This window comes from Enoplosus armatus, chromosome 9 (genome assembly GCF_043641665.1).
Source record: "Enoplosus armatus isolate fEnoArm2 chromosome 9, fEnoArm2.hap1, whole genome shotgun sequence".
In the NCBI taxonomy this organism is placed as follows: Eukaryota; Metazoa; Chordata; class Actinopteri; order Centrarchiformes; family Enoplosidae; genus Enoplosus; species Enoplosus armatus.
Genome location: NC_092188.1, coordinates 13,432,538 through 13,454,166, shown reverse-complemented (window position 1 = coordinate 13,454,166; position 21,629 = coordinate 13,432,538). Strand labels below are relative to the sequence as shown.

At 41.0% G+C, this 21,629-nt stretch overlaps 3 protein-coding genes across 3 annotated transcripts; 2 read left to right on the top strand and 1 right to left on the bottom strand.

Moving 5' to 3' along the window:
- Positions 1-667: 667 nt before the first annotated feature.
- colq (collagen-like tail subunit (single strand of homotrimer) of asymmetric acetylcholinesterase) lies at positions 668-6,933 on the top strand. Its single transcript, XM_070912061.1, has 17 exons — positions 668-764; positions 1,359-1,468; positions 1,651-1,758; positions 2,588-2,632; positions 2,816-2,842; positions 3,642-3,713; positions 3,918-3,980; positions 4,074-4,100; positions 4,222-4,266; positions 4,378-4,413; positions 4,523-4,603; positions 4,877-4,973; positions 5,619-5,749; positions 6,198-6,317; positions 6,417-6,558; positions 6,664-6,766; positions 6,864-6,933. The coding sequence occupies exons 1-17, from the start codon at positions 668-670 to the stop codon at positions 6,931-6,933; spliced, it is 1,374 nt and encodes a 457-aa protein (XP_070768162.1).
- A 5,016-nt stretch (positions 6,934-11,949) lies between these two features.
- plekha8 (pleckstrin homology domain containing, family A (phosphoinositide binding specific) member 8) lies at positions 11,950-18,351 on the bottom strand. The gene is made up of 13 exons (XM_070911994.1): positions 18,275-18,351; positions 17,678-17,794; positions 17,392-17,547; positions 17,158-17,279; positions 16,738-16,896; positions 16,576-16,616; positions 16,208-16,326; positions 14,999-15,347; positions 14,075-14,160; positions 12,900-12,958; positions 12,395-12,596; positions 12,237-12,298; positions 11,950-12,147 (listed from the first exon to the last, which is right to left on the bottom strand). Exons 1-13 carry the CDS (start codon positions 18,312-18,314, stop codon positions 11,950-11,952), a joined length of 1,710 nt encoding a protein of 569 aa, XP_070768095.1. The 5' UTR covers positions 18,315-18,351.
- Positions 18,352-18,805: 454 nt separating this feature from the next.
- Positions 18,806-20,326, top strand: fkbp14 (FKBP prolyl isomerase 14). Its single transcript, XM_070912509.1, has 4 exons — positions 18,806-19,002; positions 19,317-19,468; positions 19,591-19,718; positions 19,897-20,326. Exons 1-4 carry the CDS (start codon positions 18,806-18,808, stop codon positions 20,053-20,055), a joined length of 636 nt encoding a protein of 211 aa, XP_070768610.1. The 3' UTR covers positions 20,056-20,326.
- The last annotated feature ends 1,303 nt before the right edge of the window (positions 20,327-21,629 follow it).

Sequence of the window (21,629 nt, the reverse complement as noted above, 5' to 3'; positions counted from 1 at the left end):
TTATAGATTAATGTTCGTGCATTAATTTATATCAGCTTACTTACTTACTAAATCTCTTGCATAACTAAATGATGAAGGGTTTTTTCACTCTAAACATTTTTTTTGCAGCTCTCACATCCCACAGAGAGCCTCTTTGGAAATGCAGATACTTAATTTTGTGGGACAGACAGGGCAATAAAACCAATGTGGCCAGGACTAAATGGACACCACGATGAACAGGGGGATGTACAGTGTACTGCATAAAAGAAGGTGTACTAATAAATACAGACAAACAGAAGACTGATTACACACTTCCTAAATTTGGATGCAGAATCCTATTTGAATCTCTTGCAGAAAAGCCCACTGTGGGTTAGTCGAGATAAATCTCCCTGTGAGAGGAGTGGAAACAACAAAAGGCTCCCCCTGCAGTAGTAGAGATCTAATATTGGCACCCGAAGCAGCTGGCGGGCTGTCTCCTGTAATTTTAGCGCACACCGATGCAGAGGAAAGATTTAATGGGCATTGGTCGGCGTACCCTCTTCTGAGGGCGTAAAGGAGACAGAGCGGAGCGAGCAGAGAGGGAGGGGAGCAGAGGGAGAGGACAGTGAGGCGAGAAGGAGAGAGAGAAAGGCAACGTGTGAGGGCTGCTGTGGCTCAGAAATAAAGTCAGGCAACTATCTGGAGCAGCATGACTCTTCTAACACTTGGACTGTATCTGCCTCTGTGGTTTTGTTATGGCCTGGCTCAGTCCTCTTTTCTGGACAGCTTTATTTCAATCCCAGCAGGTAAGAATATTGTAATCCTGAGCCTGTATGTGTGTGTCTGCATATGTGTGTGTGCTGTACTGTACATACAGTGCTATGCACGCACAGGTGCTGAGAGAGTTGGGCAGTAAAAGCATGGATACTAAATGTCTAGTTTTAGGATTCATTTTGAGCTCATTATCTTTGCAAAAACACACTCGTTTTTATTTTCTTGTTGCCCATGAGGTAGACTGGAAATGCCTCTATAAATAGCGAGACCAGCTCCAGTCCTTCAGCGAGAGACACAGGCACTTCATATCTGTGTCCAGCTCTAGGAACTCTGCTGGACGGGTGTCATGATTTGATAGTTTGCACCTGTTTCCCTGTTGCTTATGCTGCTCCTGCATGTTCTAACCTCTTTGATTTGTCCAATTCTTACTGTATGTAGGGGATATTTGTTGGCAGTGTGTCACATTATGTGTACCTCAGTTGTTCGTGCATGTCCACGTGTCTGCGTGAACAGTTGTTGCAGAAGACAACATATTAACATCACCCTCTTCTGCCTGTCTTCTTCTAATTGTGACACCTGGCATCTTTGCCTGTGTGACTGTGTGACTGCATGCACACCTTGCACAGCTCTCAGATCCCAGGAGCAGCAGAGGAGATTCAACCCATGCTGTTTAATGAGTCTGCCTCCACCCCCACTGTTTCCTCCACCCCCTTCACTTTGGCGCCGCGACACTCATGTGAGTCAAAGTCATGTGACTTTCTATTGTGGAATATTTGACTGTTGATATGTCCTTGGGTGATATCCAAACCACCCCACACTTACTGTCGCTTGACCCCTGAATAACACCGTCAAAACACTTCTGTCCAAACAGCATTTGTCGAAGCTGTGAAAGCTGTTATTTTTATTTTCATTTTACAGAATGAAGGCATTTCAAATCATGGTGGTGAGTTGGAGACGGGCAATGAGGACAAAGGTTCTGGCTGCAGCCGAGGCCCCCGTGGGCCGGCTGGTCCCCCTGGCCTTGAGGTAGGATCCAGACTTTTCCCAAACATCATGGTTATCAAAGTATTATAAGCATTAATAATGTACTGTAGATGTGGCACCTTGGCATTGTTATTCCAACACTTCCCTCAATCTGACTTACATAGGATTCACTGTCAGCATGGCTAAATCACAGACTCTCTGTTTCATGCCTGGGTCTACGTGCTTTCAAGGTGTTAAGAATTAGTACTACCAAAACATATTACCCCCATCTCCTCTCCAACCTGAGAGTTCCTGCAGAGCAGGAGATGGGGATTTCTCTGGCCCTTGCGACACAGCAGCCCATTAACGCTCTACATTTAGCTCAGACACAAATAGCCTTTTTCCACTGCCTGCCAGTGCGCCACACATCATTCTCAGAAACTGTCCGAAGAGCTGTCTGCCTGGAAAGGCATACTGGGTTGCGTAAATTCCAGGGATTACCAACACAAGCATGTGTTTGTGTACTCTGGTGATGAAAGATATGAAGACATTTGGGTTCAATAGGTGCTTGTAAACCCAACCTCCTCCTCTGTTAGCTCAGCATTTCATAAGTGAAGAGCAGATTTACCAAATGGTTGTTAAAGCTTCGGCCAGCTCAGACTGTTACAGCACCAGCTGGACTGCAGCAGCATTTCAATATATATCAAAACAGACCCACAAGGCACTTTTTAAATCAATAGTGGGCACTCAGCCTTTAGCTAATTGAAACTGCTGCTGTGGGCTTCCAGAAGCAGACATGGCTTTGTGGTGGGACGTTGTGGACAATAAAACTAATTTAGATAGATATCTCTGTGATTTATGAGCATATGCCATGTATTTGTTTTCATGTCAGGGTCCACCTGGACTACCTGGGATAGGAGGGCCTAAGGGAGAAAAAGTAAGCAGTTTACTTTCCCATGTCTCATCTCATTTATGTGGCTCATTATACATTTTACAGGCTACTCGTTATTTTATAAGCTAATGTTTAATTGACCTGTTGCATATGACTGAAAGATGCATGCTGGAAGCATATTAAAAAAACACTATTGTCCTTGTCCCCTCCTCTGCATCCTGTTGTCAGGGAGAAATCGGAAGACCTGGGCAAAAGGTGAGAATCACTCCATATTCTCCGCTAAGTGGATTTACTCAAAGAAATGAGATACAGTGCCTCCGCCTGCTCTCCCGAGCTGTAACTCAGAGCGCTGCCAGTGCCTGGTGGTGTGCATCAAGAAATTGTGAGCATGTACAACCTTGACAGGAGACAGCACAGACACACTGACAGGATGCAAGGGATGCAGAGCTGCTGAGGCGGGCTGTTTTTGATGGCAGAGGGAGTTAGCATGCTGGTGGTCTCCTCTCACAGAAGCATATTGCCTCCCTATTGACCCCTGAAAGACACCCAGCATCATGCCTCCCTGTCAGACGGCCCTCCCTCTCTATTAGAATGCACACAGCTTTATTAGAAAGCTCAGGACACTGTGTTTGATCAGGGCAGGCCTCCTAAATGATCAGTCGCTGTGGTTGAGCAGTAAAAGTGGCCCAGTGGGAGCTTCCCTGGCTGGTGGCCTGACCGAGCAGCTTTGCAGCACTGCAGTGCAATTTAGCTTAGTGCTTCAGCCAGGTCATAAATCATTTTATTTCCCACAAGCACGGGCTCCTGTTCTATATACAGCCCATCATTTAATTAAAGAGAGCAAAGTGACAGGGCTCGTTAAAGTCATTCTCCCCCTACATGTGCAGCAGTGTCTGATAAATACTGTAGCAAGCTGCCTGTCAGCTTATGCAGCAAATCCTGCACTCGCAACTTGCAAAGCAAACAGGCATAAGAGGCCCTGATTTCATAAGGTGTTTATATATAGGTGTTTCTATGTCTGAGATCACGTGTTAAAATTGATGTCTTCTGTTAGGGTCGGACAGGTCCTCCTGGACTTCCTGGGAAGCAGGGACCAGCTGGATGGCCAGGACCAAGTGGGCCCAAAGTGAGTAAGTCAGACCTCATAATGTAGATGATATAATACATGACATGACATGAGACCAGTAAGTGCCAATTTAAGGAAGTGTAGATGAGTATTACCTATGATTTGTGTTCAGTCCCATCTGTACAATGAAATACTCTGTTATGTAACAACCTTTTCTAAATAAATCCACATGTGTCTTACTGCTAATGTTTTCCTCTGTGTCAGGGTGAGAAAGGTGACCCTGGGCTGATGGGTTTGCCTGGAGCCAGAGGACCAATTGGGCCACGGGTATGATCTACATTATGAACTACACTGATCTGGGATGATCTCACTTTCACACCACTTTATTTCATCTTTTGTATCTTTCATCTTTAATTCTAGGGTTTACCTGGGTATAAAGGGGAAAAGGTATGTGACCATTTTATTAATGAAAGATACAAAGATTAATAGGATTAATAATATTGATTAACATGTTTTCTGTTTCATCTAGACTTAATGTTACGTAACACGCTGTAATCTGCTCCATCAGGGCTCTCGAGGTGATCGCGGTGAGAGTGGAGTGAAAGGCGACAAGGTAGGCAGAGTTTATCAGTGGGGTTGTTGCTAATGAAAGTAGTAGCTCAATAGTTCATATATGCTGTATGTAATCTAAGCTGATGTTTAATTTACTGTCCTTTATCCACAGGGGGGAATGGGTTTCCCAGGAATGCTTGGACAGAAAGTGAGAAACGCATTCAAACAAGAAGGAGTTCTGAATTTGTTCTGCACAGTTACAACTTTCCAAGTCTGACCAAATCTGATTTATTGGGTTGATCTGATTTGTTGTGCAGGGTGAAATGGGTCCAAAAGGAGAACCTGGAATCTCTGGAAACAGAGGACCCACTGGCCGACCAGGGAAGAGAGGCAAGCAGGTGCAGAGTTCATGGGCATGTGATATTCTGGTTGCATTGTTTTTTATATATACATATTTTTTGCAATGTTGTGGAGAAAATACATTGTTTAAGCGCACAGAGCAGAGATGTTGAGGGCAAATTAGTGTATACATATATATGTATATATATATATATATTGTATATATATTGAGAACAGTACATTTTTGTTGCGCAAAGTAAATTATTATTCTATGCTCAAAATATCCCATTGCAAGTGTGACCACCTGGAGTGTTGTTTTGCTTGTGTTTCAGGGAGTGAAAGGAGATTCAGGAAGTGTTGGTCCTATGGGACCTGTGGGCCCACAGGGACCTGCAGGTCACCCTGGTCCTCCTGGTTCACCTGCCACAGGTGAGAACTTTTTCATTCCATTTTCCAACAGAGCAGAAATCGGCAACAGATTTGAAACTCTTGAGGATACTGATTTAAAAAACGGACATATTGCTCCGTCAGGGCATGAGTTCACCTGCGTCCACTTTGGCGTGGCTCTGCACTTTCTCTGTTCTCTGAGAGTGTGTGAAACGCTGTGCTGCCAGTGTTAGGAGTAGCAAACGCCCGTCAGCAAAACGAAGCACACTTTAGAGCAATGTAAGAGGTAACACCGGTAGTCTTATTTAGCACCAGAGAAACTTTATCTCCTGAGGTGAAACACGAAGCTGTCGTCATGACATCATGTGGCTAAAATGGATTCACAGATGGCGAGCCTCCCCATAGAATTACAAGTATTATGTCACCATATAATGAATGTGACATTTGTTATCTTGATCAGGTTTCCGAGTGAATTAAGTTGATTGTGTTTGCTTCTTGATAGATGAATCAAAGATACAACATTTTATGACATATAGTATTTACCTCAGGTACTGTTGCCTGTACTCTCAACAACACTTCACTTTAGATCACTAAGCCTGAAACATTCTGTTACTTGGCACTAAACTTGCTTTCTTTTGCTTTGTGTCTTTTCGTATAATATTGTTTTTCCTCTCTGTACATGTTTAGGACTATACATGCTTGGAGCAAAGGGAGCACGTGGTCCACCAGGGCCTCCTGGAAAGTGTAGCTGTAGCTCTCTCAGTAGTTCTCCGTTTGATGATTATCCTTCCAGAGGAAACTATCCCAAAGTACCAGCGGTGAGGAATGAATAGACTTGTCAAAGTTATGTACAGTATTTTGTGATGTTTGTAAGTCAGTTATGTGGATTATACATTCAATACTGAATCATTTGACACAAAAAAACAGAACAGAAAAACTCAAATCACAACTGTTCAAGTTTTTATCAATATGTATATACTGTATGTATTTACTGTATTTAAAATATTATGCAGCTAGATATTGTTTTCACTTGTGAAGTTTTAGAAACCCTGGGTTTATTGGCTTTTAAAAACTTTTGAGTTAATTATTTACAGATGAAAAGTTTTTGAAAGATAAAAGTACGCCTACTGGGGTGACACATATTGTCAGCTGGGACATTAAGTTTTGATGCTCAAAATCTCAAAATTGCACTCCAATGGGACTCAGCCTTCAAATTCAAAATGCACTAAATAGTGAAGACATTTCCTCACTTTGCCTTTCATTCAGATATTTGTTGTAAGCAATGAGGAGGAACTGGAGCGCCTGCACACAGATAATGCGCTTGCATTCCGCAAAGATCAGAGATCTCTCTATTTCAAAGACATTGATGGCTGGCTGCCAATCCAGGTATCACTGCATGCAGCAAAATAATCTTTAATATTTGTCACATGGTGACTTTTCAAGCTGTCTTTTCCTTTTGTTCAAGTTTTTTAAACTCTGTATAAGACTTTTCCATTCCAGCTGACGCCGTTCCAGTCCATGGAAAATGCACCTGATGATGAAGGTTACTGTGGTGACGGGATAGTGCAGATTTCCAGCGGAGAGGAGTGTGATGACAGGAACAGAGTCGTCACTGACGGCTGCGTCAGTAAGTAATGCGACCATGTCAGGTGGTCTGTACAGTTCCTTCGTTGTACTTTGCTGTGCACATATAACGTGACCCCTCCACCTCTGCTGTCTCCCCTTACCACAGAGTGTAAACACGCCTTCTGTGGAGACGGATATCGCTATGAGGGGGCTGAGGAGTGTGATGGAAAGGACTTCGGCTACCAGACATGTAATTCATATCTTCCGGGGTGAGCACGACATTTAACTATAAACTCTTTGCTGTATGAGAAGTGTTTTGTTGGCATGTTAAACTGACTGACATGTTATTTCTCCTGTTATTCGTAGGTCATATGGTCACCTCAAGTGCACACCATACTGTGTTATTGACTCCACAAACTGCAAGTACTTCACTTGAGGAGGAAGCTGGACAGTGCAGCGGGATCCTCTGTGTGTTATTTGCTTGACACATAATAGGAATGTTTTCATGCAAAAAAAAGAACAATGATGCTCCAAGCGAGAGACTCTGAAGGTAGAGGCAGCCAACAATTCTAACAAAACATATATATATATATAACTCCTCTGTATCGCTGCTGAGACGCCACGTAGCTCCCCCCGGAGTTATAGTCGGTCAGTGGAGGGGAAAAACTTTCACCCACACACAGGAAATGCACAGGACAACTGCACTCCGTCTTAACAAGCAGGACTTAAGACTGGCCTCCTCACCATGCCCGATTGGACCGGAATCAGCCTCTGGATGCAACAGTTGTGTGACAGCCATGCAGAGACTTAATTAAGTGCCAGTGGGAGATGTTGCAGAGGAGCAGTAGCCGGGCCAGAGGCTTATTAATCTGTTGACCCAGTTACTGTTGAGAAAAGAGAGGCAGTAGGACATCCAGAACCATGGCCTCAGGTATTCTACTGCAGTGTGAATGACAGTGCGCAGCATTTGCATGAGGCTGGGATTAACGAGACCATGACAGCAGCTGTCACTATCCAAGCATGTAACCCATTACTATTTCTTATTATTGCCACGACAAGGTTCGAACTGGGTAGTCTCAATATCACATCAAGAATTTCAGTTGCAAAGTGTAAAACCAGGCCTATAGTAAGATCAATATATACGGTCAGGGATAGAGACAGAGGTGGATACAGTGCATGATTAATGCACTTGTACTCAGTGAGACTGTTAAACCAGGAGGCCACTACTTCAGAGGCCGACTTGGCTCCATTAGTGGTGGTGCTGTTCTTGACAGGGACATTCAGTCTGGACAAGGTTTCATAAATCCAAAACATTTCTCAGGAACCAACAGGTAATGTAGCTCCACATAGCACCTTTCACAGGCACCCTCCGCTACTCTCTTTGTAAATGAAATGGCAGTGACTGTACGCTGAAGCACACAGGTAACTCAAAACAAGAGCTTTAAAGTATTGACACCGTGCAGTCCTCTAGGTCGAGTTTCTTCCCTGTGCTTTCAGTGAGAAATGAAATATATACTGTATGTGAAGGCTTGAAACTGTTATGTCCTTAATTTTCTCACTGCACAGGGAAGGCTGGAATAGTCTGTAGCTGCTAAAGGGGGCAAGGAATTTCAATTCCAGTCTGTTCTATGGTCATTACTGTATTTACTCTAATACCTCTTTATCCAGTCTTTCTGTCTTACAGTATATACAGCAACAGAGAAACTCAACAGTAAACTTAAACAGTGTAGATGTAGTCTGCCGTGTGTTGGGCACCAATGGTGAAAAATGACTGTGCCGATATAAGCTGACGTTTTCCATAAGCTACTGTATGAGTCGCAGTGCCAAGGGAGATGTTTTTTCTCAGCCGTACTTAGACGTAGTCAGGTGTTCTAAAGTGTAAAAGCAATTGAAAGATAAAGACTGTTACTATATCGTCTCCGCATGCTTTGTGATACCGCGCTAATGAGTGTGAAACACTTCCACTTTGTCAAACATTGTTTTTGTAAATCATTGCATTCATCAGCATAGCAGGTGTCTTAAGAAATGTCAGTCTTGCTCTGCCCAGAGTGTAGCTAAGTACTGTATGTATGACACACCTTATATGATAGTGATGAGCTGTGCCACGCACAAAGCTGAAATACCTTGTTGAATGTTCTGTCTGTGGCCTGTGTGCTCCTGTACCTGTGTATGCACAACAATGCTGAAACATAACATGCATGTGGTAAAGTACTGTAAGGCTTTATGAAATATAGTATGCACTGTGACTGGGATAGTGAAAGTTCATTTTGTTTCATTGTTCTGATATGATTTATACAGTAGTTGTGGGTCATTTTAAAAAAGAAATGAAAATAAAACAGGAATTCAAATCACTCTCGTCTTACGGCACATCGTGCTTCTTTAAACTTCAGTCAGTTTGTCAGCAGCTTTGCTTCCTGTATGTTGTGAGCAAGCGGTGACAGTGATTGGGAGCTGTGCAAGAAGCCAATAGGCAGTGATAGAGATGCTATTGATGTTCTTTCAGAGCACTCACTGTAAAAAAAAAAAAAAGCTGATATCTATCAAGTGGAAAAAAGATGCTGTCAGCAGCTCCTGCCAAAGTGCTGTTAGACTAAACAGTAACCAGACCACACAGTGAACTCTTGCTGTTTTATCAGACATGGCTGTGTTTTTTATTTTTTTTTATTTTTTATGGTTTTTCCTTCTGTCTCGATGATCCTCAGTGCTGAGTCTGTGCCTGGAGATGTGGCACAGTGACACAGGTTGGGCACGGGCAGCCAGCCAGTGTTGCAGCAGGGATGTTTGAGGCTGGATGCGACCATGTAACTCTATTAGCATGCCGTATATCTTTTCTAAATCACATCAGTACAAATTTGTCTGCTGAGATGCCCAGAGTAAAAGCTTACCTTGGCGTATTTATCCTATCATGTGCATTCCCCCTGACCAGGCCAATCAGATTTGTACCACAGATGTCTCAGTGCAGCACTAAATGTAGCTGGAGATGCAGTGGCCAACCTGATTCTGCCGCTCTGTAATGAAAAGATCTGCTGTGCACACAGAAGAATCCCTCAATTGAAGTTTACTATTTGTGGAGTTTGGGAACCTTGAACAGTTCTCTGGGTACAAATTAATTTATGACTTAATAGCAACTTTTCATTTGATTGATTTTCCCTCTCTGAAAGACACTGCTCATCAAATTAAACTTTTTCTACTTTGAGCACTCAGAGGTATTAAGTTATACTGAAATCAAACACATTTTCCAACAAAAGGGGTTATTTTAGTGCAGGTTGGGTGGTGTAGCATTACATTACTTCTGTGGCAGAAGGGGACGATGCAAAGGAGGCCACAGGGACAGGAAGCAAGCAGGGACCCAGCTGTTGGCCCCAGCCAAGTGAAAATCCCTGACCTATAGGCAGGAATGGCTGGCATGCAGGACTGCTGCACATGCCAAACACTCACACACAGACAGCAAGGTATGCAAAGGTGTTATTTGAGCTCAGTGCCACTATTGTTTACATAAACTACAACACCTGTGCAGACTTACTATCTATTGCTTACTCGTTGATTAGTTTGGTTAACAAGTGAAGTGTAAAGGAGTGAGTTCATAATTATACTCTCAGCTTGTGTTCATCAGTAAAGTCGCCATAGAAACATGGTTGTTTCACCTCTTGGCTCCTGTCTGACACAAAATATAAGACAACATATTTACTACAACAGGACTGGACACACACTGAGACATCTTAATTATTTATTATGTAAAAATCAAATAGCATCTTATATACAATTATAGAAAAAAACAAATCAAATGTTTGTAATATTACAATAGCACATTTTGAGGATTAACATTGGAACTCATCTGCAACAGGAAAATCAACCTATTGCACATCTGTGATGTAAACCTTCTGCAAAATGACTACACAATAATTATTACAGTATGTATTCCTGAAAACTCAGGAATACATACAGTAAACTCAGGAAAGTTTCTCAAAAGTTAGAATAAAGTTAAAAATACTACATGGTATGTCTCGGTAAAAAAGCCCTATGAGGATGTTCCTGTTTTGTTTGAATGGCTCAGTGAATCTAGAGACAAACTTTGACCTGGCAGGGAGGAGGAAAAGTCTTACCACTCTTTTTTTTCCACTGTTGAATCGACATCATGAAATTTTAAGTACGGCTGGTAACAACACTCAAGTATATTTAGAACAATGCACGGACATAGACTTGCTGAAGTTTACTGTTCCTTATACGGCACAGAGATGAAGGAGAAGCAATGTATTATAACTTTCACGTCAATCCCCTTTAGGATTATTTATTAACTTGGTTAATTCAAGGCCTTTGCCTATATTTAGTTTCCATTGGCACCTATGTTGCTTAATACATAAAACCATGCGATCAATAAACATGCTCTATGGATACAAATGTCCACACATTCACACAAAAGCTGGACTGAAATTATCCCCATGACATTAATGTGAACGTTATAACTTAAGACGTAATAAATAGACATTGTGAAAATGCATACTATGCATAGGTTTGTGCAGAGGATGTCCACATAAATAATCAGCAGTTGTCAGTACTTGAGCAGCTACACTGTATTATTTCATTCTTGAGAGTTGTGGTACTGTAGGCAGCAGAGGCTAAAGCCATTCAAATGACAGCTCCTTTTTGGTCCCATGGAAAGTCTCTAGAGCGATAGCTCATAACAAGTTAAAGGTGTAAAACAATTGTCAACATTGTCAAACTGCAGGATTTATAGTAACATTTCAGGGAAAGAAACAAAATCAATATTGCTTATAATTTCCACTAAACTTCAACAGTCAGTGCAAGAAATAACATTTACCTAATACACTAAAAATGTGCCCAGTATGCAATTCCATCACATACTTAAGGCATATATTGGGCATTGTAACAATCGGACATTGTTTGTCAAAATAGTGCTTCGAGTTTGTTACAGGTCATCATGTTTCATGAATCAAAGGAAACAGGAAAATCTTCTTTGCATTCTGATCAATTCCAGGGAAGTCAAATATCTTGTGGTTATGTACCTTAAAACACGTAAAGTACATAAAAAGCCACAACAAAACAACAAAATGTGCACCAGAAACAAATGTCACCATGAATCATTATGGTTGGAGTCTGCATAATAGGGCTTAAAAGCCCTACACTGTCAACGGCCTTTTCAACAAGACCCAGAAACTACATTTTGTCAAACCACAATGTCTTAATTGTTAGCGCTTGCTTTGCCCCCTGTGGGTTCCTAAATACAGACATTAATACCTTCTTCACCCTCGACTGTCGTAGAGTTTAACAACCACCGGAAACACCTCACACTGACACAGGACATGCTCACACTGTTTTGTACACAAGATGCACTTGATGCATCTGGCACCTTCCTTCAGCAGTTAGCCACAACTCTGCCCCTGCGGTCAGGTTCTGCCCTTCCCTGAACTCTGATCATCTCTCTGTTCACGTTTCACACCACTTCATCTGACTCCAGGTTATACTCTTCATACAGGGCATCCAGGATGGCCAGCTGCTTCTCCATGGCAGGCAGGTACACTCCCAGGTCCCTGTGCATGCCGCTGGTGAAACCGCTCTTCAGCTCGTCGCCCCCTCTTGACACCAAGGCGGCACTGAAACTTTGATAAGACGGAGCGGCTCTCAGGGCCAGCTGGGAAAGCACAAGCATGCATTAGTCACACTCCAAGAACAGATGAACCTCAGAGGCAAAACGCATTGGTTAGAGTAAGAAATACCTACAGCAAACACGCCTCGCACAACCCATCCGTGGTACTGCCGAAGGGTCTTTCCATAGGCATTATCTGGGTGAAAGAACAGACAGAACATGATGCATTAAGTTCCGTATATTTAAACTCGTTTGTAGATGTCCAGCTGTGCATCGTAGAAATCAGACTCACTCAGCGCTCCCTGGATGTCTTGCTGTCCTGCGTTGACCTCTGACAGAAACTCCTTGAGGAACTTCAGGCCTCGTCTGAGCCACAGCAGAGCCTCAGTGGCCGAGTTGCGCACCTGGGCAACATCTGTCTGGACTTCATGCAGCACGATGGACTGTAGTGTGGGGAAGCTGTCGGGCTCCGACATCAGCTTCTGGTGAATTTTCTACAGGATAAGGAGACAGGGCGATATAGTGACATGAATCTATAGTGATCTGATCTAATGTAGAGTGACTGAACAAGAATAAGAGGAGTGATGTCTATGATTTTCAAGCTAATCAAGGAGTCCGGCAGTATCGTACACAGCAAATGTCTCCCTGTGGATGCCTTATATAGTAGATCGTAAAGTAATAATGTTGATTCATCCTGTTAGCACAAGATTTGGAGCTACTTTTGAAGACTGTAATCATTTCTTTTGTTGAACTGTTAACTGTGAAAAGACAATGACATCAATGACATGTACACGTACCTTGATATTTCCAACAAAATCCATTTTAACTGGTGCAAACACTGTGGACCCCAGCTTGTCTGAGAAGAGAAAATCCATGGTCATTTCTTTGTTGCTTATGAAGAAAAGGTTCTCAGTTTTGTGTCCTATATTAAATTTTAAACATACAATATCGTGGCTGCTCATAGTGATGAATGATGCAGCGACCTTGGTCCTTTGTTTTTTTTTGTTTTAAAGAAAACCCTATGTTCAGGAGGAAATGTCACCTTTCAACTGCATATTTGAGCGGAAAATAATGAAAGCTTGTGACACAGTATTAGAACTAAATCCTTAGCAATTCGAAAAGCATGCTGCATGACGTGCAGGATTCTCTAACACAGATACCACTGATGTCTGGCTATGTATTAAGATTTGATGGGAGAGTCATTAATGGAGTTTTTAAATGTAAAGAGGCATTTTGTTATGATTAATTCAAACTTTCAGCAGAACACTTACATCTCACCTCACTAAGTATATTCAGGACCTGTGCAGACGTTGCTTAATATGAAACGAGGACTAATATTGGCCCCTGGCCCATGTGTGCAAATTGAACACTGCTGTTAAAGTTTATCTGCAAATCTCTCATACCACCAGATTATTCTTGATGATCCAACAATGCTTATCCAACCTCTCCTAAGTCTGATAAAGCTCTAAAAAGTGACTATGGACACACATTTTCCATGACATTTCCTTCCAAAATTGGCAAACAAAAAGCACACAATGTTTTTCCATGTCTTGCACTTGTTTATACCATTACTGTGACTCTGAGTGACCACCCTATCTGTGTGTAGTACACTGTGTAGATGTGTAGTACACACAGACAAGGACACACACAAGAACATGTATGGGCTAATGATAAGACATTGCCATAAGAGGCTGTTATGGTACAAAAAATGGTACATAAAACCACAACCAGGTGCAGCAGGAAATAATGAGGGCATGAAAGGACGATGATGAACCCAAGACAGAAAGCTTCCCCCTCATTAACTACACAAAATACGAATGACAGAGCATGCACATGACTAAGACAAATAGTAGAAAGAAGACGTTTTCCTTATAAAAGTCATAAAAGGGTGAAATGACCACGTGTGGCATCATGAGAAAGAGGAACAGAGTGGCAGGTTAAGATGAGGAGAGACTGAAAGTGACCGGCCTACCTAATACAGGCACTATTGCATAGCATGAGTCCAAAAACTCTTGAGTAGGGATACCATTGTCGTCGTCCAGTCTTATATCGCTAAATCTAAAAAATAAAAAAAAAAGTAGAACAGATTCAAACAGGAGAATATATTAGTGGTAAGTATGCATTTCCATTTTTATTTGATCAAATCAAACAGAAAAAGAAAAAGGGTACAAATGTCAAAACCAAGTCAGAGAAATTATTCACACTGTGTCATGCAATTTTATGCCTGACAATACCTGAGACTATTCTGCTACTTTGTCTACAACTTAACAGAGGTGTTGTTTTGTTTTGTTTTTTTGCTAATGTTAATGCTCTAGAACTGTCCCATCAAAAACAACTCCAAAATGTGCATAATGCAGCCCCGCATCTTGCAGTTGAATACTGGTTAAGTGAGACAGTTATTTAAATCTATTAAAATAATAACGTTTATGTCATAACTGAATATCACAGAAATGATTATAAACAGTCCATTGTTCAGTAACACTCTTCAAGGTCTAAAAAAAAAAAAAAAAAAAGAAAGTCAAATACGTTTGAAATACAGAGTGAAACAAAAAAGCTTTACAAACCCAAATATCAGATGAGGGCCTCTCTGTGTCATGTGATCAAGAGAGAACACACTAATATAAAACACTTATCATGACATCTTGAAATGGATTCAGTCAAAATCTTCCAAACCTGTTATTAGATATTTACTCTGTGCAACACAGTAACACAATTAATATATTTCCATAAACTAAGTCACTGTGCAGCAGAAGTGCAGTGCCTCAAAGACAACAATACTACATATAGCTTAGATTGGTTATTCCTAATACTGCAATAGTGAAATATCACAGACGATCATACAGTAAATCATAATGTGTCCTAAAGGATGTGACCTTCCTGAGTAGCATTTTCATACCTGTGACTCATCGTGCTGAAGAAGGTTTCCACCTGCTCTGTGTCTTCTGGCTCTGTTGAATCTCTGGAAGTCTCGCCTTCAGGTTGAGCCTCCTCTTGGTCTGGAGCAGCGTCCTGTTGGAGCGGAGGCTGGACAGCGTTCACGCCCTTGTTGTTATCATGTTCTTGAATTTGGTCCAGTTTGTGCTTCTCCTCATGTTTCATCTCCTTTTGATCATCAGCTTCACTTTCCTCATCCCCCTCGGCTGGTTGGTCGTAGTGTTCAATCTCAGAGGTATTCTGGGTAGCGTGTAAAGTAGGATCGACTCGCTCCTCATGGACTGAGCTGTTGCCATTGGGTGCATCAATGTCTGTATGATACAGCAGACAAACCGTAGACATATGTGTTACCAGACAAAAAGGTTGAAAACTAACAAGCATACAGATTATGGTTTCAGCCAGGTTGTCTATCGCAGCACGTCTAAAGCAGTCTCCAGAGTGGTTATAGCAAATTGTGAAAGCACTTTGGTGCATAACTATCATATAGACTCATTCTCTTTAACCAGTGGCAGTACACAAACCTCATGCTCATCCTTCATTTAGTGCTATTCATAAAAGTAAACTTCAAGTTTCTCCAACATCACAGTTGGGTGTAGCAAGGTGTGACTGGTTTCAGTTGTGACTACACCCAACTGGGATTTAGCTTGCTCTTTGTGAAATCCTGCACCGCACAGGATGAGGACAACTGTAAGACGGCAGCACCAACAGATTTTTTCTCCTCAGAAGTGCAATCTTTTTTCATTACCTTCTCTTTGTTTTGTTATTTAACGCTTTCATATCTTCTATATCTTCTTGTACCAAAAGAAAGGTGTGTTTTATGTACTACATTACTTTTAAAGGTTAAATTTGGTTGACCATTGGACTGAATTCCATTGAAAAAATACCCAAAACAATAAATTGGACAAGACTGGTCTTATTTTCCATTTTCCATGACCGGCAGCAGCTTACCCTTTGTAAGAGAAATGCAATAATGTAACTGGACATCCATCACTGTCTGCTCACTAAATGCAATAATCTAGCCACATCAGTTCAGATGAAGAACACACAACAACCAGACCCCTTTTGTTCTGTGTGGTCTTTCCTTCACGGAATTAGTATGAAAATAGTTATTTCAGTTCAGGGAACTCGTTCAGGGAGCACGTGAAGTGAGAGGTAGGGATACCTGACTTACCTGATGGGGAGGGATGTTGTTCTGGTCTATCTAGCTCATCTGGTCCCTCTGCTCCAGAGTCAAGGCTCTGGTTGTCATGTGCAATTGCTTCTCCTGAGGTTTCAGCCACATCCCTCCATCTTGAATGGATTGGAAAGCTCTGTTATTTTTCTAAAACTTTTGAAGCGCTTCTTTTGAGTTGATATAATTGGCAACTGTGTCTAGTGCCACAGACATGCAACATTAATAAAAAATATTATTGTATCAACAGAAAACATTTGACAGGGCATTTAATTTGTGCCATTTTGAACATCTATGTGACAGTTAATGATAAATTTAGAAGCAGTGTAGACAACATAAATACATAATGACAGAAAAAAGCAACCTACTTTTCTCCAAGGTTCTGATTTAAATGATTGACAGGTTTAATCTGTTGGAGAAAAAAGACATTAGGGGATTATATATAATTATCTTTGATAACAAGCCATACTGTTTATACTAAATGTTGTTGGGTTTTCTGTTTAGACACAAGAGTGGTGACATAAATGTACCTTCTGAGGTTTGATGGCTGCTACTGGAGGAGATCCCGGTGGACTCTGTGTTGCCATATCCGTACTGAAAGTACGATTTGCTATCTGCATGCATTCCTCCAGAGTCTTAAGGAAAGTGGTGCACGTAGACTTCACCATGTTTCCAGTGTCTATGCCTGTCTGAAAAGGGCACACAAACATACACATTAGCTAACACTGCCACATATCCCAAAATTGTCCTAAATGTCCCGACAGGTAAGTTGCTCAAATCTATAAAGCAAAGATTTTTTAAATGTATTTACTGTTAGTCGAGTCTGTCTGTAGGCGTAAGCACACATCAAACTGATGTCTTGCTAGTTGCAAATGGGCTAGCCTATACTGAGGTTTCACACCAACAGCAGCTTCTCTTATTTCATCGGCTCATCCAAACCTTAACCTTACCTCCGCCGTGTCTCCCAGCTCATCATTCTCCTGGATCTTGTTTACTTGTTGTAGAAGAAGGTCACAGTACAATCTGAGTTCTGACATCTTAGTTTTCAGTGCCTCTGTGCTCTCCTGGAGCTCTGCAATAGTAACAGCAAGTGAGCCTACTTTTACAATATTTCACAATAGAATACTAGCAGTGTAAGTGTAACCCATGCTATGTCAGATTTGGACATTATGACAATCTAATACCTTTTTCTCTCTTTGTTCGGTTGTCTGTAAGGCAAGCTTTGGCTGTTCCCAGTGCCACCAGCCACTTCTGCCTCTCTGCTGCATTGATGGCTCTGAGGTAAAAATACTGCTCTCCTGGTATGGTCAAGTCAACTCGTGTAGAGTCAGAGGAATGAACTAATAAAACACAGCAGCAAAAAAGGAGACATGCTTGTCAGCACTACACCCAAAAAGGCAGAAAGAAAAGTTACTTACTCACACAATGAAACACAGACACGTTACACAGGACAGAGTGAGCCATACCGACCTTGGATTTCACAAACTGAAATTTTAATGCTGCCCTTGCAACCTTTCCAGGCATCTTCTTGAGAGTCATAGTAAGACAAAGTTCCTCCATCAAGCACAAACCAACGAGGTTGCCAACCTGAAAAAATGCATTTAAATATTTAAACAATTTCTGTAACGTTGCTATTTATTAAGTATGGATGTTCGTTTTTTCAATACTGGATATAAAACAACGTTACATAGCTTCATAAACTTGGACAGAGTTAACCCTTACGTTATGCTAGCAACAGCTAAGCAGTTAAATCAGATTATAATGACAGATGGTGGGGAACTACCCAAATTAGCTAGCACTAACTGTTCAGACTTCATAAATAAGGTCAACTTCGACTTCGTTAAACAGCTAATTTATACTGGCAAAGACAAAGACAACCTTGTTAATTTAAAGTGGTGTTTAAGCTCTGATAGTTGAACGCTGACGGTAGCTAACGTTAGCTAGCCCGTTGCCTGTTAACGTTATCTCAAACTCAACACAAGTGCGCTATGACGTTGTCATGCTAGCTAGCTGCCCTAAAACGAGCACTACAACCGAAAACACATAACGACTGTGGGCTGAACTTACCACTTATGTAATTGGTCCATTTATACAGCATTCCTTCCATTGTTTAATTATGTGTTTTTGCCGTTCATTACTTGTTTATCATAACAAGATATGATGCACAGCTGATTGCAGCGACTCCATCGGGCCCCGAGTGTGATTTGTGGAGTAACGTCCGCGACTTTACATCTCGGCTACGTAGATAAAAGTGCGTAAACTTTTCCGTGAATGGAGCGCTAAGCGATCACGGGAGAAGCTAAAGACGTTCTCTCCCATTTAGATCAGAGGGATTTAAGCACTGTGGGCGTGGATTGTGGTGATTGACACAAAGAAGAACCAATTAAATGAGAGAACACATATAAAGGGCGAGGCTTCAGAATTAATTCATCCAATTGAAGAGGGAGGAGGGCAGACAACTGAACAGTTGCTACATTGCAGGAGTTGGCTGCCACGTAGTTGGCATTCCTGCCATGTACTTATTTTAGGTGCTGAAATTTATGGAAAGGTTTAAATTAGCTTTTTTTTGTGAAGTTTAGTGAACTATTGCCCATCAAAATGATTATTTTTTCTATTTGTTCGATATTGCCCTCACTGTTTGTGTTTGTCACTGGGGGGAAACTGCCCGAGCCCGAGGTGAAAGTTGAAGTTATACATAAACCCTTCATGTGTTACCGTAAGTCAAAATATGGAGACATGCTTCTTGTTCATTACGACGGATTCTTGGAGAGTAATGGCACCATGTTTCATTCCAGGTAATTTGTTGCTATAAACTGTAATATTGCTGCATGTGTTGCTGTGCAATTTCGTTACACTTGTGCAGGAAATGTCTCATTGGGGTCACTTCTTGTTATAGCCGTAAAAATCATTGTATATACCTGATAAACCACACTATGCTGTCACTCTGTGCCATCGTCCATTCAGGCCTCAACATTAACCACTGGCCTGTCTGTATAGTTAGGTGGCAACCATTCGGCCCTTATTCTACATATTTGTGATATCAGTTCTGTGTGCACTGGACTTTTCTTTCTCAAAGAAAGCTGTGATGGATCTTTGTGACTCTTGGCAGCCGCAAAGATGGGGATAAAAATCCAGTATGGTTCACTCTTGGGATGCGAGAGGTGCTCAAGGGTTGGGATAAGGGTCTGCAGAACATGTGCACAGGAGAGCGCAGGAAACTGACAGTCCCTCCTTCTCTGGCATATGGCAAGGAAGGAAAAGGTAACATAAACATAAAAAATAAAACATTTAGGAGAGGGTCTGTCATGTCTGCATCAAATCTCCCCATCCTCCTGTGTTCCACCTTAATGTATCTGTGCTTTCTTTTACATGAATGTTTACAGGCAAGATCCCTCCAAGCAGTACCCTCATTTTTGACATTGAGCTCATGGACATTCAAAATGGTCCTAGGTCACATGAATCTTTCCGGGAGATGGATCTCAATGATGACTGGAAGCTCTCCAGACTGGAGGTGTGGAATTCTTTCAAACTGCTTTTCTTTTTGTATTACGAGTGTGTGTGTATATATATATGTGTGTATATATATATATATATATATATATATATATATATATATATACATATATATAGTGTTGCTATTTGTTTGCTATTTGTTGCTATATGTCATTATTATTCTGTCTGCACTGCAGGTGAAAGAGTACCTGAAGAAAGAATTTGAGAAACATGGATACTCAGCTAATGACACACATCATGAAGTGATGGTGGATGACATCTTCAAAAATGAGGATGATGATAAAGATGGTTTTATATCTGCGAGGGAATTCACCTATCAACACGATGAGCTCTGAAGGATTGACTTCACACTACCAGAGTGCTTGTTTCATGAATTTCCTCCAAAATAGTGACATGAATTGTGAATTAATTACTGAGCCTCTTCCAAGGGCTTGTTTTTTTTTTACACTGCATTTGAACAGAATTGTCTTACTTTTGGTTGTACTTGAATAAATCAGCTCCATTTTGTGTCATTTTATCGAAAATGAGATACATTATTTATTTAGATCTCCATTCTCAATGTACTGATAATGTCACCACAGATGTATTCAGTCTACAGTATTGGATAGAAACTGATTTCATGAAATAAATGTTTTTTTTGAATCAATGTTTATTATCTTTACAGTACATGGGCTGAAAACCTGTTTATGCAGTCAGCCTTGGATGATGGGTTTTTTCTGTGCATGTCTTCATTAATCACTAGAGGGCACTCTTGTCCTAAATGTTTGTCTCAGACTTGTTTCTTAATCAAATCAAATCTCAAAACAAAACAGCAACAATGGAACCATGTATTGTCAAAAATTTCTAGAATTCTGTTTCTGATGGACCAAAATATTAAAATGCAAGTACAGTCACATATACTTTTGTCATTACATCAGGAGTGAACTATGAAAAAGTTTGCAGTATGCTTATATAGTACGGTTTCAGTCACTTGCAATGATGCATATTCCATTAAAGGAATAGCATTTAATTTCTTTTCATATTTTTTTCAGTTCTTGTATAATTGTAGTGAGCTTTAAGCAACCATCATATTTCTTCAGTGGTATCCAGAGTGCACATTTTGCAATGAACAATCAAGTCTGCCTAAAACGGTATCCAAATGCAAAATTGTCTTGTTGAAGGCTGAGCAGGAAACAAAGTTTCCAAGTTGATTTTTAAGTTATTTGACAAAACCATTAACAGGAGGGTTAAAACCTCCATCTGACATCATCGACTGACCGTTGTTATACCCATAGCTCTGTCAAATTACACACATTGTATGTCAAACATCATGTGAGTCCACATAGCCAACTTCTTATTTGTTTTCCATTAGTGACTCTAGGTGGGATCAGTGATTAATATATTGATTATCAGGATTGTAACTTTTGTAAAAAATAAAATGTTCTATGATTACAGTAAAAGACACAAAACAAAAGTATCTGTAATATAGGCAATCACAGGTTATATATGTCACATACACTATAAGCTATCAGAAGTTAGGATGGAATCAGCTGTGCAGCATCAACAGGAAGCACCATGTTTCAAAGATTAAAGAAGCCATTGAGATGTGTGATAGCGGTCAGCACTCTCAGTCTATTATTTTCTTTAAATCATACACATGAAAGCTTTGGAGGATTTTGGTTGAGTGAATCTTGACAGTGGACATAAACCTCCTGAGTTAAATTGACCAAAAAAATAAATAAAATTGCCAGATGATGCTGTTGAGGTATGAAATCTCTTTCCCGCCTCCAACAGTAAAGGCTACCAACGAGCATAAGTCAGCATCACATGCTAAAAGTATTAAAGTATTTAAGCCACTGTAAGACAATATCACAGTTGATCCATTACATAGAGGTGCATGAAAATCGCAGCATGATAAGTGAGTGGAGAC